A 17,170-nucleotide genomic window follows, 5' to 3' on the forward strand; every position below is an offset into this window, starting at 1 on the left:
AATTTCAGTCCCAAAAATGTTAGAGGCAACATTATTGCAAGGCATCCTACAAATTAACTGCTGAATTGTAAATTATTTAAAGCTTGTTCACTTATACCATATTTAACAATTAAGCCTTAAGCTTAAATATATCATTTATGTAATATTATTCTGTAGAATTGTTAGGATTGAAAGCTTTTTTTTTAATATATTTGTATTTTAGGTTTAGCAATATAATAATGTAGCAATAATATAGCAATATACATTTAATATTGTATTGAATTAAGTCCTTTTAGTTAAATATCTATTCCTTTGCCCTAAAAGTGAGTTTAGTAAATGGGCCTAAGTGGAAAGAGAGTTCTGGATATTGTATCTGTGTTAATAAGATTTGAAAAACGTTGAAGATCAAAGCCTTAATTGTTTGATTTGCAACGCCTCTTTGCTTTACCCGATGCAGATCTATGTAATCTCGAAAGCCCTTGTAACATTGCTCATGTGTGTAAGAGGAGTGTGAATGTGTCGAGATAAGATGCAAAGTTGTATTGATTAGAACAGAGAAGGGGGGTGAGCGAGCGTGGGCAAAGGCCAGAACATGAGACAACCTGGCTGCAAAGAAACCATCTATAACCATCAATGTGTACCCCCTACTCACAAGAGGATTGGCAGATTGACGAACCTTGAAGCAGAGCGGGCACCCCCAAAAGATGATTGATTACAGGATGAGCCTTGGAAGATGTTTGGGAACAATTGACATCAACAAGATAACATTCCGGTCACAAGCTGACAGAGAGGAATCCATGGATTTCAACAGAGAAAAGGATTATAAAAGCAAGGTGCTTTGCTATGGAACTTTGGGTTCATCTGTCACCAACCCCAGAGGAGCATCAGATCGTGACCAACAAAGGCCCTGCTCCCCCGTGTTCGATCTAGCTGGCCACTAGATTGACAGAGACTCTGCACTGGTAACTATGACATCATCTGGCAAGACTGTGTATGCATGATGTTCTGTGTGTGTGTGATTGAAAAGCATATGCAACTGTTGTATTCTCAATAAATGCGGTGTACTGCCTTTTCCACTATAAAAGATCTCGTGTGCTTCGTTTAAGCATAACAGAATGGGTACATTTTTCATTTCCTTGCTTATTTGCCCAGACTCTAGGACAGTGTTTCCCAACCAGGGTTCTGTGGAACCCTGGGGTTCCGCAGACCATCATCAGGGGTTTCGTGAGAAATCGTGGAATGAATAAATAAAAATTTTGAAATACCGCGAACAATTCCAAATATCCTTCGAAATATCGCGGGAATTTTTGTCCAGCAATTGGCAATACTGGAATAATCTTTGTACGCAACCAACTGCCTCTCTGTTTTGTTTTGGTCAGTTCGTATCTAAGGTTATATTTAGTTGTATTGTGCCTGCCCTTCTGCTTCCCAGAATTCTCTGCTGACATATATATAACAGCTCTTTACAAATACATTTTCTTGACAATAATTTAGCAGTAATTGAATTGCACTCCCCACTGTCAACTTTTTCTGGCCAAGCAAATGTTTTCATAGGTAGGGGTTCCTCGGGATATGAAAAATTATTTTAGGGGTTCCTCCATGGGAAAAAGGTTGGGAATCACTGCTCTAGGACCCTGCAAGAGGGAGGGGCCCAGAGCTTGAGTCTGAATGTCTAGACTGCAATTGTATAGCCCTGGAATCCAACCTGGGTGGCATGGGTCAGCTGTGAATGTTTTATTACAGTGTAGACATATCCTAAGAGTACAGCTACACATCAAAAAAATGACCTGAGCCAGCAAGTCTCAGAGCTCAGGTCAACTGACTTGGGCTTGCAGGACTCTCACTCTCTTGCTGGGATTCAGGGCCCAAGCTACAGCCTGTGCCCAGACTTTTATGCTGTTATTTTTAGGTCCACTGTGCAAGCTCTGCAAGCCTGCGTCAGTTGAACAGGGCTTTGAAACTCCCTGCAGCAAGTTTGTTTGTAGGTTTTGGCAACATGCCAAATTAAAAGTGCTGCCAAAAATCTTATTTTAATTTTTCAGTTCTTTTTGCACAAATGGCTTACGAGGCCTGACCCTGCTCTGTTGAAGGAAATGGCAAAACTCCCACTGACCTGAATGAAGCAGACTAGGCCCCTGAAAACCACTCATCTTCACAGTATGGGAAACTTGTGTAATACAGATGACATGTAATATATAAAGCTCTCTCTCCAAAAAGTCCCAATACATGTTAAGCTCTTTTCTTTGACGGATTCTGCTACTACATTATATCTACAGAAGTCTACAGTGAACTCAGAAATGATACTCCTGAAAATTAGTGCTTTGAAAAATTGTGCGCATCAACCATGGCAGGTAATTTATTCCCCGTATTACCAAATAGTACCAATCCAGATTCAGGAACATAGTGGTAATAATCATGGTAAATAACAGGTCAGTCATACATGGCACTTTTCATCCACAGATTGCATAGCAGATCGGTCTCATCACCCCCATTTTACAGATGGGGAAATCTGAGGCACAGAGAGGTGAAGTGACACGCCCAATGTCACTTAGCAGGCCAATGGCAGAACTGGGAATAGAATCCAGGTCTCCTGAGTCCTAGTCCAATGCTCCATCCACTAATCCATATTGCTTTCCTAACATCACAACATCAATCTATAGTCTAAATGAAATTCATCCACCTGCCCTGACTTTTTGCCTGGCCATATCTTTATGTACTTGTAATAAGCCTGACTGCTCAAAGAATGGCCTTGTATAAAGCTGCAGACCACAGTCACATGTCTCCCAAGAATGGCAGCACCTGGTGTATAAAATAAGACAACCCCCATGACATAGCTACACAGTTCTGACCTGTATAACAAACACAGGAATGATTCCAGCAAGTCCTTCTGAAGATTTATATTTGATAGAGTTACGTCTGAAATTATCTTTGCTGTTTTTAGCAGATTGCTGAGGTAAGTGTAGATTAAATTTTCCTTTTAAAAAGGTACTCGTTGAAGTGGACTCTACCATGTGAAGGCTGTGAAATGCTACAAGACATTCAGAAGGGTAACTATGGCAAGGAGCCCAAACAATAATGTAACAGTACAGTAAAACATCTATAGCCTTGCTCTTGGGCTTCAGACACATACTGCCTTATGTTAGGAAATGCAACACTGCAGTTTAAGAGTGATCCTTCATGGTATATGAGGCCAGCTTCAAGTCCCACATTCCAAACTTTAAACATTCACTTTAAAAGATGATAAACTATTGTTCCCCTAATACTGTGTCAAGAAAAGGAAACCAGCTAATGTTAGCAATAAGATGCTGTAAGTTTGATTTTCTCAAAGGAATAGCCAGATAAATGTTTGAATACAATCTACTCCATAAAAACCCAACCCTTTCCTCATTTCTCTGAAAAAGGTTTAGACACAATTATTTACATCTACTGGGATATGTATAGAGATGTTAAAATGCGATTATTTCCCTAATCGAATAGTTGATAGATTTTCTGTCGACTATTCGATTAGTCGACAAGGGAAGGCAGTTGCGGTACTCAATTTGGCTCGTGCCCATTCACAGCGCAACTGCTCTAGCTGCCGCTCTGCACTGTAAAGCACAGAGAAGCCAGCGTGCGAATGCACTCAGTCCCTGCTCTGTGGGTCACATTTTTACAAGTAATGCCTTCTTGCAGAGAGTTCACCCTCCCTTCTTTAATATCTTGTCCTCTATTATTCCCCTCTGTTGATCTAAGTTATTTTCTGACTATTCTTAAAGGAGTAACAGGAGTACATGGATTAAGAAGAACAAGTGTGAGTTCAATTAAGCATATGAAAAGAACAAGGAAAAAATAACTTAAATATGACTACTGTTCATATGTTTATGAAGCAATTTAAGACACTCTTCGAGAAGCCAATACATTTTATTACATTTTTTAATACTTTAATAAGAAAAACTCCACTGATTATAAATTTAAAACTAACTCACTAACTTGAACTTACATTCACTTTTTTGTAAATGGTTAAGTAGCTTGTCTAGGAGAGAAGCACAATTTAGAGGACAAATAGGGATGTCCTACCTCATCTGGAAATTCTTCACTGACAAGAGACATAATGAGCGATGTCTTTCCAACTCTGGCTGTGAAGGGAAAAAAATGGAATATTAAAAATTTAACAAAAATGTCTCTCTATAAAATATAAACATAGGTCCTCAGCATCTTCACAGGGTTATTGAGAGTCAGACTTCTGTGCGTTTTCAAATACATACCTAAACTTTTCAGCTAAGAGAATAAAAATAAATCTTGTTTGCCTTGTTCAGATTTACCTGATTAAGATGAGCCAGCTTTAGTCACACATTACTACAATGTGTAGCAATTCTGAAAGTATTTAGGAGTGCATGAAGAATATTTACTGTAACACAAGAATTCAGGAAGGAAAGGGATTAAAAGAATCAACGTAGCAAGTGACACACGCATTAAGAAAACGATTAAAAGACAAGGATGTCTTCAATAAAATCCGATGAACAGTGAAGAATATACTACAGGGAGCACTTTCTGAAGCCAGTTTGGATTGTAGACTCCATGAAGATCAGACTATTTTTTTCTATGTTTGTCAAATTCTAAGCACACTTTTGATGTATATTCCTCCTCCCCCTCAAAAAAAAAAAAAAAAAAAACCCCCAATAAAACTGGTAAGAAAAAAGGACTCTAGCTGACTCTGTGCTTCTCTGATTTCTCATTATTTTAAATATGCTTGTACGAGAAGATACTGGTAATTTCACATGGCTAGTTTCATCAAAAGAAAAATGCTAAGTTTAGGCAAGTATATGATCATTAGTCTCAATTCATCCAGGTAAAAGAAGTGAGGTTCTTATAGTTCAGAAAGAAATTCTGGTCATTAATACACTATTACTGGGAACATCAGAGCTTACCCTCAGATTACGGATTGGATTCTGTGTTGACTTTTCAATCAACTAGGCTACTGTTTTACCATATTCTAAAGTGATTAGTGTCATGCCCTTTAGTAATTACTGTATAAAGACAGAGCAAAGGAGACCCAGCTAGCAAGTAACAGAGCTTTACAAAGGCTGCTATTGAGAGCAATTTGCATAATCCTCCAAAGAATATTATGAATGATGTTGCATAATTACATATCAAGGCTCCCCAAACTTTCACAGAGTAGATTACAGTAATTACTTACATTGATAATAAATACTGTAAAAGCATTAATGTATTTTTAGCTTCTTTTAAAGTAATTTAGCAATTGGAAAGGAGAAAAGCAAGTACTATCTGACAAGCCAGGCCTCCACATATCAGAGTCTAGGAATCTTACATATGTAATCCTACTTTTATACTATAGTTATTCTTGACACTATGATTCCACCTCAGTCCCAGACTCTTAGGACACGTCTACACAGCAGGGCTAAAGCCAAAATAAGCTTCGCAACTTGAGCTACATCAATTGCATAGCATAAGTTGAAATAGCATAATTCAGCTTTTGGCGCTGACTACACAGCAGGAAGTCTGAGAAAGAGCACTCTTCCTCTGATTTCCCTCACTCCTCGTAAAATGAAGGTTACAGGAGTAGGAATAAGAAGTCCTCCAGCTCGACATTGTGTCAAAATAACTGCTTGTAGTGTAGACAAGACTATGTTATTTCGGAATAATGTCAGTTATTCCAAAATAACACTGCTGTGTAGATGTACCCTTATTGTCCTTGGGATAAAGGGCAGGGCTCTTGTTAGATTAAGAACAATGGACTAAGACCAGATCTATGCCTAAAACTTGGGTCAACCTAGCTACATCACTCAGGATTTTCATGCTCTTTGTAATGCAGTTAAGTCAACCTAACTCCCACTGTAGGCACACCTAGGTCACAGAAGAATTCTTCTGTCAACCTAGCTACTGCCTCTTGAGAGGGCCTTCCCCCCACCTATCACATATTAGGAATGTAAAATCCCAGTTAATCAATGAACTGCCTAAAAGTTAGATTAGCCTAACGTTTAACGACTAGTCAGATCCCACTATTCCAGCCCCCTAGCCAGTGAAACTCCCACTCCAGCCCCTGCTGGGGCCACCTCAGGCGCCGGGCTCCTGCGCCGGGGCCGAGGCTACCTCAGCCGCCGGTCTCCCAACCACTAGCCACATGGGGCTGGAGCAGTCCTCCACCCATGGCAGACTGCGGGCAGAGGGCTGCTCCCTGGGTAACTGGTTAGCCATTCACATTCCTATTACAGCTACATAGCTGCAGCTATGGTGCTGTACTGCTTATAATGCTAAAATATCCTGAGTCTTCAACAATCTGTATTCTGTCTGCTTTCACATTACAAAATATGGCAAAATGCCTGATATGAAGTTTTTGTTTTGTTATTAAAAAAATCTAATTGTTCTAAAAACAACAAGGACTGCTGAATTTTGCGACCAGTGTAAAAAATGATTATTTGGATTTCACTTCAGGAAATTATTAAAAGTGCAGCTACCACACAAGTCTCTTAAGCCAGAGATGCAACTTTGTTCTGGTGAGAGGCACTGTTCTAAGCCAGTTATTACATGCTGTTCCTTTGAGCTATTTACTGTTCAATACACACCTGGGCCAAATATTTTTTTCTGACAAGCAAATAAAAGATTAGCAGCGTAATCGTAGGATAAGAAAATGAGTACATTCTATTTTCCTTGATTTATTTTCAAGGTTACTTTAGGCCAGTAACAACTGTTGTATTTTCAATCACTTAAAAAGCTTGTTTGTATGAGTGATTAGCAAAGATACTATTACTATTAAAGAGCCCTTTATACATTTTTCAGAAATAAAATAAGTGCTTAAAGAAACAAGCATATTCAAATCAGGTTAAGCTATTTGTTCTTCCCTTCCTCAATTAAAAACAGGATAAAAGTTATCAATTAAAGGGCTCAATACTGTGCCCTTGTATGAATACCCCTTTATCATGAGTGTAACCCCAATGAGACCAGTAAGGCCACATGTGTGAAGAAGGGTAGGCCAAAGGGTAGGCCATATTTAGGATCCTGTTAAAGAATATTTTTTAAAATCCTTCCATTGCTATTGGACCACCTACCCTTTGATGTACTTTTTCCAGAAGAAACCTGCTGTTTTTAGTAATGCTGTTTCAGCACAACGGAGCCAAGCAGCAAAATGACTAAGGTAAGAGGTTATTACAATCTGCATCATTTGATCATGAACTTTTTTCTGGAGTTCTGTCAAATATTCGCTATCTCTTATGCACCTCTATAACTGATTCCGTCTGAAATGACAAAAAAAATTACAGCTTTCTTGCAAAAACTGAAAATTAAAGATAAAAGGATTAAATGTTCCACCTACAATCATGAATTACTATTACTAATTCTGCTCAGTGCACCTTACTGCAATACCTCATTCTAGACTATATACTATTTATATTACCATTGGAAATATGAGCTAACTATTTTCTCTCTGAGGAAGAGAAAACAGGAAACCACTCCTGACATGAGTTAGTCATTATATTAGTTTTATCCTTGGAGGCTGCTCAGATACTATGATGATGAGCATGATATAAAAAGCCAAACGGAAAAGAACTAGTCTATTCCTTAGCTACACTCTTGCTGCTGTCATCGGGACTCGATGCTGTCATCAATTAGCCTTGACCAGCAAGATATTTACTCTGGCAAGTTGGTGAAACTGAATCAATATCTGCCGGCTTTGCACTTTCATGCTTTTAAAAAAGTGTTTGGTTCTTTTTATTGCAAAGATTGTCTTCCAAACATAAAACTGCCAAATCTGAACCAAGCATCACCTGCAAGAATGTCATCTTCCTGAATTTGCAGATTGCATCACTGCCTCTGCTTCTTTGCACTTCTTTGCTAAGCAGTCAGTTTCAAAATATTATTCCAGTCCTGCTTTGGAAAGTTCTTTGCAGGAACAAATGCAGGCAATGGAATTACTCATTAGGCAAGAAGACACAAAACCTGGAGGCTGAATGAGATGCATACTATTGGAAAGCTCTTCAGAAGCCTGGAAAAGGAATACAAGTGAGGACCCGTCTTCCTACTCTTGTAGCTGCCCTGCAAGAGAGAGATTGTTACTTCTTCTGCAGCAAGAAGTTTGAAATTTAACCTAGAGTGGATTTTGTACCAATTTTGATTAGTAGCAACTCCCAAAAGAGAACTACAGGCAGGAGCTAGAAGAAAGCTCATCTTTTCTCAACAGCTTGGGATGGCAGGTCTACTTGACATTTTTGGGTACATCTACACTGCACAGTTATTCCAGAATAAACTACACTGCAGGGAAGCCTCAAAATTAGTCTGAGGCAGGCTTCCCTAATGTAGACGTGCTATCTCGATTTAGAGCCCCAGGAAGAATAACTCAGAATGGCTCTAGTGAGGGGCTACTTCGAAATAGAAGAAGTGGAGCATCTACACGCACCTTATTTCAAAATAGCTATTTTGGAATAGGCGTTATTCTTTGTAGAATGAGGTTTACAAAAGTCAGAATAAGCTGCCCATTATTTTGAAATTATTTCAAAATAACGGAATGTCTGTGTAGACGCTCGCATAGTTATTTCGGAATAACAGCGTTATTCTGAAATAACTTTGCTGTGTAGACACACCCTTCTATTTCCAACTACAGCTTGCACCTATAAAATCCAGGATTCTCTGATTTGGCAATATCCGTGGTCCAGCATGACCATGGATGTTCCAGGACCAGAGAGTCCTGGCGCGCTGCAGCAGGGTGGGGGCCCGAGAGCCAGCCCATGGCTCCGCTGGGCTGCTGAGGGAAGGGAGCAGGAAGCCGGCACACAGCTCAACTGAGCTGCAAAGGGTGGGGCAAGGAGCCAGCGTGCGGCTCAGCTAGGCTGCCAGGAGAGCCAGAAAGCGGAGAAGGGGCCATTGGGGGGGGAAACTCTGAAATGATCTCCCCTGACCTGGAAAAATCCCTCATCCAGGACCAGGGTGTCGGAACAGGGAGGTCCAACCTGTAGTAGATGTTTAGCAAACATTTCAAGCTCTGGCAGTCAATTATCTCTCTTTGCAATGTCCAGTCTTAAATGTCAGAGATCTCTAACAAAACATATGTGGGTTTTTTTGTTGCACCTAATTACTATCTTAGCTCCAAGTTACTATGAGCTACTTCCAGGGCTTTGGAGCGGAGCCCGGAGCAGTGGAGCTGCAGGTTTTTGCCCGGAGCTGGAGCAGAGTTGGAGCACAGAAAATCTTGACTGCTCTACTGCTCCAGCTTTTTTTTTTCATTTTCAATCCAAAATGAATTGTGCTACCTGAAAATGTATGCAGGAACCCATGGAAACAGAAATTTCTTTGCAATCAATGCTCAGTACTACAAAGAAGGAAAAGATAAAGCTGTAGTAAAAACCTTAATCGACACTGAAGGGCGTCACAATTCTTCCTACGTGAAAAGTCAAGTAAAAGCTATTTTAGAAAAATTTGGGATCAGTGAAATGCAAGTGCTGAGCATCTGCATTGATAATGCAGGAAACATGACGTGTGCCGTCAAAAATTTCAGCGAGGACAATGAAACCATTTCTACCTCCGAGAACAGAGATGTGGACAGAACTGAAGCTATTTTTCCTGATGAAGGAACTAAAGGAATGGATGAAATCAAACAACATGGATGCTGCTGCACAATGGGTAAATGACCCTAGCCTCATACTTCCAACATGGCTTCATGAGGACGACTCAAAAGTCCAACTGATGAAGTGTGGTATTTACACACTTCAGTTGACAATCTGGGATGGACTGAACAAAGAACATGGGAAGGAATTTCTGGCAAAAATTTGACAAGTCGTAGTCAAACTACAAACCCCAAGTATTCCAAGTGTTCTGCTTGATCTACATGGGATAACTCAATCATTGGATACTGTGACTCACTGGGGTTCAACATTTGCGATGCTTCTCATTTTTCAATCTTACTGTGAACAAGTGGCTGCTGCTGGAACAAGAGAACTCAAGTTAACAAAAGCTGAATGGGACGATGTGAAGAACCTGTGAGACCTCCTGGCAAAGCCAAACCAAACAACTGTAAATCTTCAAGCTGTTGATGTAACCCTGGGAGTTTTAATGAAGGAATAGCAAAAACTGTCAAAATTCTTGCAAGAAAATGGTGGACAAATTGCAGAAAGAATTCTATCCTCCATGCAGAAATGCGAAGAGAAGCTTTTTGACAATATTCATTTCCTTGCAGGAGTTTATGTTGACCCACGGTATAGGATTCTTCTTACCTCGAGGGAAATACCAAAGGCAAAGAAAGGGCTCCTTGATGTTGCTCGATGACTCGAAAAACAAAATCTATGGCTACATTTGAACTCGGCGAAAGAGGTTGAAGAAAACGAAACACAACAAAAGGAGTCATCAACAGTCGAATCTGCAGTTTCAGAAAGTTCACATCATTCATAAATAGCAGGCTGTTCTCAAACTTGCGTCTCCACTCTGAATTTGTTTGAGCGTCCGTCCCTGAGACATCTTCAACCATCACAGGGAAATGGAAATAATTCAAGCACCAATTCTTCAGAAGATGACGACTTTGAAAAGGAATTGGATAAACAAGAAAGACTCCGGCGAGTTTCTGTGATTCATAATTGTAATGAAGCATTATTGGAGAGAAACTTTCGGGAAGATTGAGAGTCTATGGAGTCTACCGGGAGGCTAAAAGTTAAGACTGTTTTTGAGGCCATTCATAGCTATCCACACCGCACTCAGGCTGCTTGTAGAATTGTTTCGAGCATGCCAACAACAAGCTAGTGTAGAGCGACTGTTTTCAGCTTTAAAGTTAATTTTAAATGATCTGCGGCAGGCTATGAAAGACTACTTGATTGCTGCAATAACTTTTTACAGATTGAATTATGAATTATTCTAGTTTGTATCAATGTTGATGACATTTAAATTGTTTTAAAACCCTGAATAAAAATCATGTTTTTTCAAAATTACAGTATACACTTTATTTAGTTAAAAATTAATTTGAGTCAGAGCTCGGAGCAGAGTCCGAGTGGAGCTGAAGCAGTCACTATTGGTGCTGGAGCGGAGCAATTGAAAAATTGGATTGCTCCAAATCTCTGGCTATTTCCCTTAATGACTACCAAACTGTCTCAGATTCATCACAGAAGAAAACGACATTTATATTAAAAGATAGATATGTGATTACAAATTACTTTGCTATTAATAGAATACTGATAATTTCTATTAATTTCTGTCTCAATCTTCCTTCATTTAATTACAAGGATCTATTGTAAGCAGGCCTGTTGCTTTGTGTAATAATTACAGGCAGTCCCCGGGTTACGTACAAGATAGGGACTGTAGGTTTGTTCTTAAGTTGAATTTGTATGTAAGTCGGAACTGGTACATATTGTAGGGGAAACTCTAGCCAAACATTTTTTTTAGTTTTGGATAGCATAGGGAAAGGTTAACTCCCCTCTATTGTTTGTTTTGCTGTCTGTTCCCCTGTTCAGAAGATTTCACATCTATTTCTGTCCCTGTGACAAACTCAGGACTAAAGGAGTAACTCATCAAATACCAAACAGCTCTGCACCATGCTTTGAGCTAATAGCTTTATTTCCACACACCACCCAGGGTTCTAGGAGGAGGGTCCTTTTTTTGCTAACACAATGAGGCCAGCACTTTGTTTGTTTTGGTGGAGTCTTTGTTTGCCCAGGGAGCCCAGCATGTATAGGGGGAGGAGGGGCGGAGAGGCTGCTTTTGTCTGCTGTTCGGCAGCCTGTTGCTCAGGGGAGGGGGCAGCCTGTTGCTGGCAGGGGGGGAGGCGTGCAGGATGCGAGGCCGCGGGGGGGGGGCAGCGGGCGTGGGGAGGCACTTTTCCTCTACCCGGCAGCTCTGCGGGATCCCTGTCCCTGTGGCCAGCTGGTGCAGGCAGAGGCCAGTTGGAGCCGGCCGAAGAGTAGGAGGAGGTGGATTCTAGGACCCAGGTGAGCGAGCCCCGGGGACGCTGCTGCGCTCCGGGAGCCCGGCATGTATAGAGGGGAGGAGGGGCAGAGAGGCTGCTTTTGTCTGTTCGGCAGCCTGTTGCTCAGGGGAGGGGGCAGCCTGTTGCTGGCAGCGGGCGTGGGGAGGCACTTTTCCTCTTCCCAGCAGCTCTGCGGGACCCCAGTCGGAGCCGGCCCGAGGAGGAGGAGGATCCTAGGACCCAGGTGAGCGAGCCCCGGGAATGCTGCTGCGCATGTGCGGGAGTTGCCTCACCCCGTTCGTATCTAGGGATCCGACGTAAGTCGGATCCACGTAAGTCGGGGACTGCCTGTATGTACTTTACTCATGAAAGTCCTAAGTATAATAATGACCTGAAGTTTTCAGCCTGTCAGCTATTAAAGCAGTGGAGAGAAGGAAAGGAGAGAGATCAACCTCTTGCTACACAGGGCCTCCTGATAGTTGAATCACAGAGCAAATTTTGCATTGGCCTAGGAGGTTGCACATACATCCTTCTAGAAAAGGAGGGGAGTATAACTGTAATAAAAGCAAGGGGTCTCCATAGACTGAAGGAGTGGGTATCTCTGGTTTCCCATTAATAATAATAATTTGCATTGCCACAGTGCCAAGGAGCTCTAGTCCATGGACCAGAACTTCATGGTATTACCCATAGCTGGGTTATTTGCAGGCAAGGAAAGAACTATTCTTTCAATAACTGAGAAGACATGTCATTGCTTTAAAAAAAACTAGATTGCTGCAATTCTTTAAGAGCTATTTTGGTTTATAAGATTTTACATAATTTTAAAGAAAATTTCTCCAGAACAAGCACAGCAACAATATTAAAAATCTCCTCCCTCATCTGGCACTATAGGGTCAGAGTTTTTCACTGACTGTATTTGTAACATTCCTAGTTGGGTTGCATTTTTGGCCCTTTCCCTCTCCCCCTCCCTCAGGAAAATCTTTGTCAGGACAAAATTTGCCTGAATGTTTGATTTGGTGGAACCTCTATTGTCTTGTTTCTCTGAAGATCTACTGCTTGAGAAGTAGGAAACTAAGTTTATTCTGCTAAAATCTGGGTTGAACATATATCGCTCCAATTTATTTTTTATTGTTTACTTAGTCTTAGCAATACTACCTTATCTGTCAGTTAGGTTTACTATATAAAGTTTTGTGGTATTGTGAAGTGTTTAACCTGGATTCTCTCGGCTGAGCATGACAGTGAAACCTCTCACATTATGAAGTTTAAAAATAGCATTCCAGAGCTTCTCTGCAAATTAACAGTTATTAAAGATTAATGACAGCTTGGTTGTTTTGGATGATAGTATTCTGTTGACCAAAAAAAGCCTCAAAATGCAAACCATGGCAATGGGAACTGTATGAATGTGGGGATACACTAAAATAGAAGGGTTTTCACACTTTATTTCACAATTTGAATCTGACAGACTGGCATTACCATCTGATGACTCTTTCTTGACCTAGGTGAAATGAATTGTGGTTCCAGTCCAATGGATGTGTTCACATCAGAAACAAAAAAAACTCTACTGCTGACAGTTTCTGCTGACAAGCCAATATTCAAATGACCATGTAAATTGAACTAACTTTCCACCTCTATGAGAAACAATCCTTAAAAATAAACATTTGAAGAATACTGGTAAAGAATTTCGAACAATTCATGCTGTGTATGTGTAATTACAAATTAGGGATGCTAGGTATTGGTTAATTGAATAGTTGTGTAACCGCATGAAATCTTAGCAGTTATTCAACTATTCTATAGCCCTTTGGTCAGGGATGTCAGCCAGTGCAATCTGGCACAGGAAGGGAGCATTTTAAAAAACAGCTACCTGCGTAGACTAGCTACCTACTGCCATGCACCACTGTCTCTCATACAGAGGCAACAGCCCCTGTCTGCAGGTGGCCCAAGCGCCCTATGGACAGAGGCTGCTCTACCTCCCATGGAATAGAGGTGCATGTCCACAGCAAGTCTGGTCCCGCCACAAACAGAGAGCTGGGATCTATCATAGGCAGAGGCTACTTCATGACAGCCTCCCTTGCTCCCCCCCCACAGGCAGCAAGGGAAGTAGTAATTGTATATTCTACTACTTATTTACATCCCTATTACAAATACAGTACAGCTCCCAATACTGTCAATTTGGCATCTCTTAAGAAACTCAATACACTTACAGCCATAGGCATAGTTTTGGGGGAGAGACTGCAGAAGCACTGCCCTCCCTCCCAAACTGCAAGCCTCAGGGGAGGGATGAAATTTGCTCCCCACATGCAGCTTAATTGGCCAGACTGGATCTGTCACCCCAAATATTGAAGTCAAACTATGCCTGTGCTTTCAGCTCAGTACTGTTCTTTGAAATTCTGAAACATATATCACCTACATGATCTGTGCCCATTTATCATATAGGAACTGAGCCTTGAGTTGCATCTGTACTTAAAGTCTGTAGCAGAAAGAGTCCAAAATACTAAACTTTTAATTATTGTAGATCTGTGATATTGAAAGAGTTTGATTGTTTTTCTCCTAAAAATATACTAACCACATTTTCAATTTAGTGACCTTGGAACTATGTTTTCCTCCCAACCATGTATTTATCTTTGAAGAATTGTCATTTCTAACATTAAAAATATGTCTTTAGCAAGTTATATAACATTTAATCTAATATCGTACAACAATGAACATCTTGTAACACGATTGACTTTATCCTATGTATTTTCTACCTAATTCACTAGTTATACAGATTTTTGATAATTCCATGCAATGATAATACAAAGGTTATGCAATTTAAAACATGATGCCTGTTTTCATATACACGAGATTCACCCAGACAACCCAATTTTAGACACTGTACTGTCTGTGAATTGGCAAGTCAGCTTGGCAGTCTACCGTACTTCTCAAAATTGTGTCACAGAAATTAGTAACAAAGAAACTAGGTTAGGGACAGGTTCTGAAAAGAAGCCACATAGGAAAAATTCAGTTGCATATTCAAATGTATAAAAGATATATTCAAAGCCAAATAAACTTGTTGTTTTAAAATCTGGCCATGTATTGCCTTTATTTATCTACACTGAGATTTGAAAGCATATTAACATTGGTCTAGAAAGAGAATCATGCTGTAACACTGTTCTCTAGAAAAGTCCTTAAAAGTTTCCCCCTACAATGTAAATAGGACCTTCCACACTATAGAATCATTTTACAAACCATTCTACAAACTAAGTAAAGCCTACACTTGCCAGGAAAATTATGTTAGCAGTACCTTTCAAGCAATTGCTATGTTCTTAATATAATTATGTATATTAAATACTTGCCATCTAGATAGTACTTCCACATTCAGGGACCCTAACCTGCTTTACAAACTAATTTCAGTAGGATACACTGACTGCTAAGCACATCAGGGACCAATTATGGACCTAGGAACTTAAAATTGGGCACCAATTTTCTAATTTTTTTGTCTCAGAATCCAAGGGATTTCTCCAAGGTCAATGAATCAGTAGCACAAACTAGGAATCAGAACTCGCAATCCCCTGTTCTAACCACACAGCGACAGTGCTCGTCTGATAATGGTATTTAAAGCATCGTTCGCAAACTCCAAATGCAGTCTAAAAAACGCCTCAATCCCAGACCAGGCCACTGCCAAATGTAGGCCAGGGATATGCTAAGAATTGGGAATCTACCCACCAAAGGCTGTAAGAATCCAAGCCGGTAATTGCAAACTAATTGGACGCACACAGCTTGCTACCCTCCTTCTTTTATTCTTGGTGTAGTTTTAATTAATCCATTTAACTAGCACAACCGAGCCAACCCGTGGCACTGAGCTCGCTGCCTGCTCTCCAGTCACTCAAGGCGAGGGGGAAGCCAGCGATCTGCCGGCTGCGGGCGGGGCAGTCTGCAGGAGGAGATGGCATGATGGGGGGGGGAGGAGATGTATGATTTTACACCTGACTAATGGTCTCCTCCACGCACACACACAGCAGAGCTCCTGGTCACCAGCCTCCCAAGGCTCCCTTGAGACGTAGCCCTATCTCCAAAGCAGGGGTGGAGGGGCCCTGGGAAGGGGGCGACTTCCCCTCCCATCAAATACCATCGAACCAGCCACCAGCTCAGAGGCACCAGCCTCCCCACCCCCTCGCCCCCCTCACATCCCCTCCCCTATCGCCCCCACTTCTCCCCCTAGTGCCCCATGGCTCCTGCTATTTCCCCGCTCCCCCCAGCGCCCCCACTGTTCCTGTGCACCCCTCCCCATTGCCCCTTCCCACCCCTCCCCCATGCTCCTGCCATGGCCCCCTCCCTCCAGCGCACACCCCTCCCCTATTGCCCCATTGCTCGTTCCCACCCCTCCCCCATTGCCCCTCCTGCCCCCCCCCCCGACTCACGTTCTCCCACCAGCAGGATCCTCACGTCCTTCTTCATCGCCCCGCTCCCTGGGCCCAGCGCCGGGTCCCGCTCGCATCAGGGGTCGCGGCCTGGCCTGGCCTTCCCTCCAGCACGCTCCGGCCCCCTCAGCCGGCGCCGGCCCAGCCTCCCACGGCCCCGCTACGGCAGCCCGACGGGGACACGATAGCGCGAAGGAAGAGCGCGAGCGCGCGAGAACGAGCGCCCCCCCTGGCGGCGAGGAGCCTGTACTGGGCGGGGGGCGAGTCGGCGGTGACGCGCGTGCGGAGCGTGTCTGTGCATTGCTGTGTTAGGCAGCCTGTCCATGCCGGGTCTGCGGGGCTGGGGGGTGTCAGTCTATGGGGGAGCTGTCTGCCTTGGGTGTCTGTCTGTCCATGCTGCATCTGTCTTTGTTGCAGGTCTGTCTGTCCATGCTGGATCTGACTGTGTTGTGTGTGTGTGGGGGGGGGGGGGTCTGTCTGTCCATGCTGGATCTGTCTGTGTTGTGTGTGTGTGTGTGGGGGGGTCTGTCTGTCCATGCTGGATCTGTCTGTGTTGTGTGTGTGGGGGGGTCTGTCTGTCCATGCTGGATCTGTCTGTGTTGTGTGTGGGGGGGGGTCTGTCTGTCCATGCTGGATCTGTCTGTGTTGTGTGTGTGGGGGGGGTCTGTCTGTCCATGCTGGATCTGTCTGTGTTGTGTGTGTGTGGGGGTCTGTCTGTCCATGCTGGATCTGTCTGTGTTGTGTGTGTGGGGGGGGGGGTCTGTCTGTCCATGCTGGATCTGTCTGTGTTGTGTGTGTGGGGGGGGGGTCTGTCTGTCCATGCTGGATCTGTCTGTGTTGTGTGTGGGGGGGGGGTCTGTCTGTCCATGCTGGATCTGTCTGTGTTGTGTGTGTGGGGGGGTCTGTCCATGCTGGATCTGTC

General features: G+C 42.5%; 1 protein-coding gene across 6 annotated transcripts in view; it reads right to left on the bottom strand.

The window, feature by feature from the left end:
• RHOT1 (ras homolog family member T1) overlaps positions 1–16,434 on the bottom strand; it is a 64,046-nt gene extending 47,612 nt beyond the window's left edge. Inside the window, exons 1-2 of one of the 6 annotated variants that reach the window (XR_012896891.2) lie at positions 16,249–16,433; positions 4,036–4,094 (exon numbers count right to left, since the gene is read on the bottom strand). Coding sequence is in view for 5 of the 6 variants with exons in the window: in XM_075903863.2 (XP_075759978.1) it covers positions 4,036–4,094; positions 16,249–16,285 (96 nt within the window). In the remaining variant the exon portion in view is untranslated. Of the gene's footprint in view, positions 1–4,035; positions 4,095–15,553; positions 15,704–16,248 lie in introns of those variants that run through there. The other 5 variants (XM_075903863.2, XM_075903864.2, XM_075903866.2 and 2 more) reach the window with 5 other exon arrangements.
• Between the last annotated feature and the right edge of the window lie 736 nt (positions 16,435–17,170).

The sequence above is a fragment of the Pelodiscus sinensis genome, chromosome 20, assembly GCF_052426305.1.
Source record: "Pelodiscus sinensis isolate ZL-2025 chromosome 20, ASM5242630v1, whole genome shotgun sequence".
NCBI lineage: Eukaryota > Metazoa > Chordata > Testudines > Trionychidae > Pelodiscus > Pelodiscus sinensis.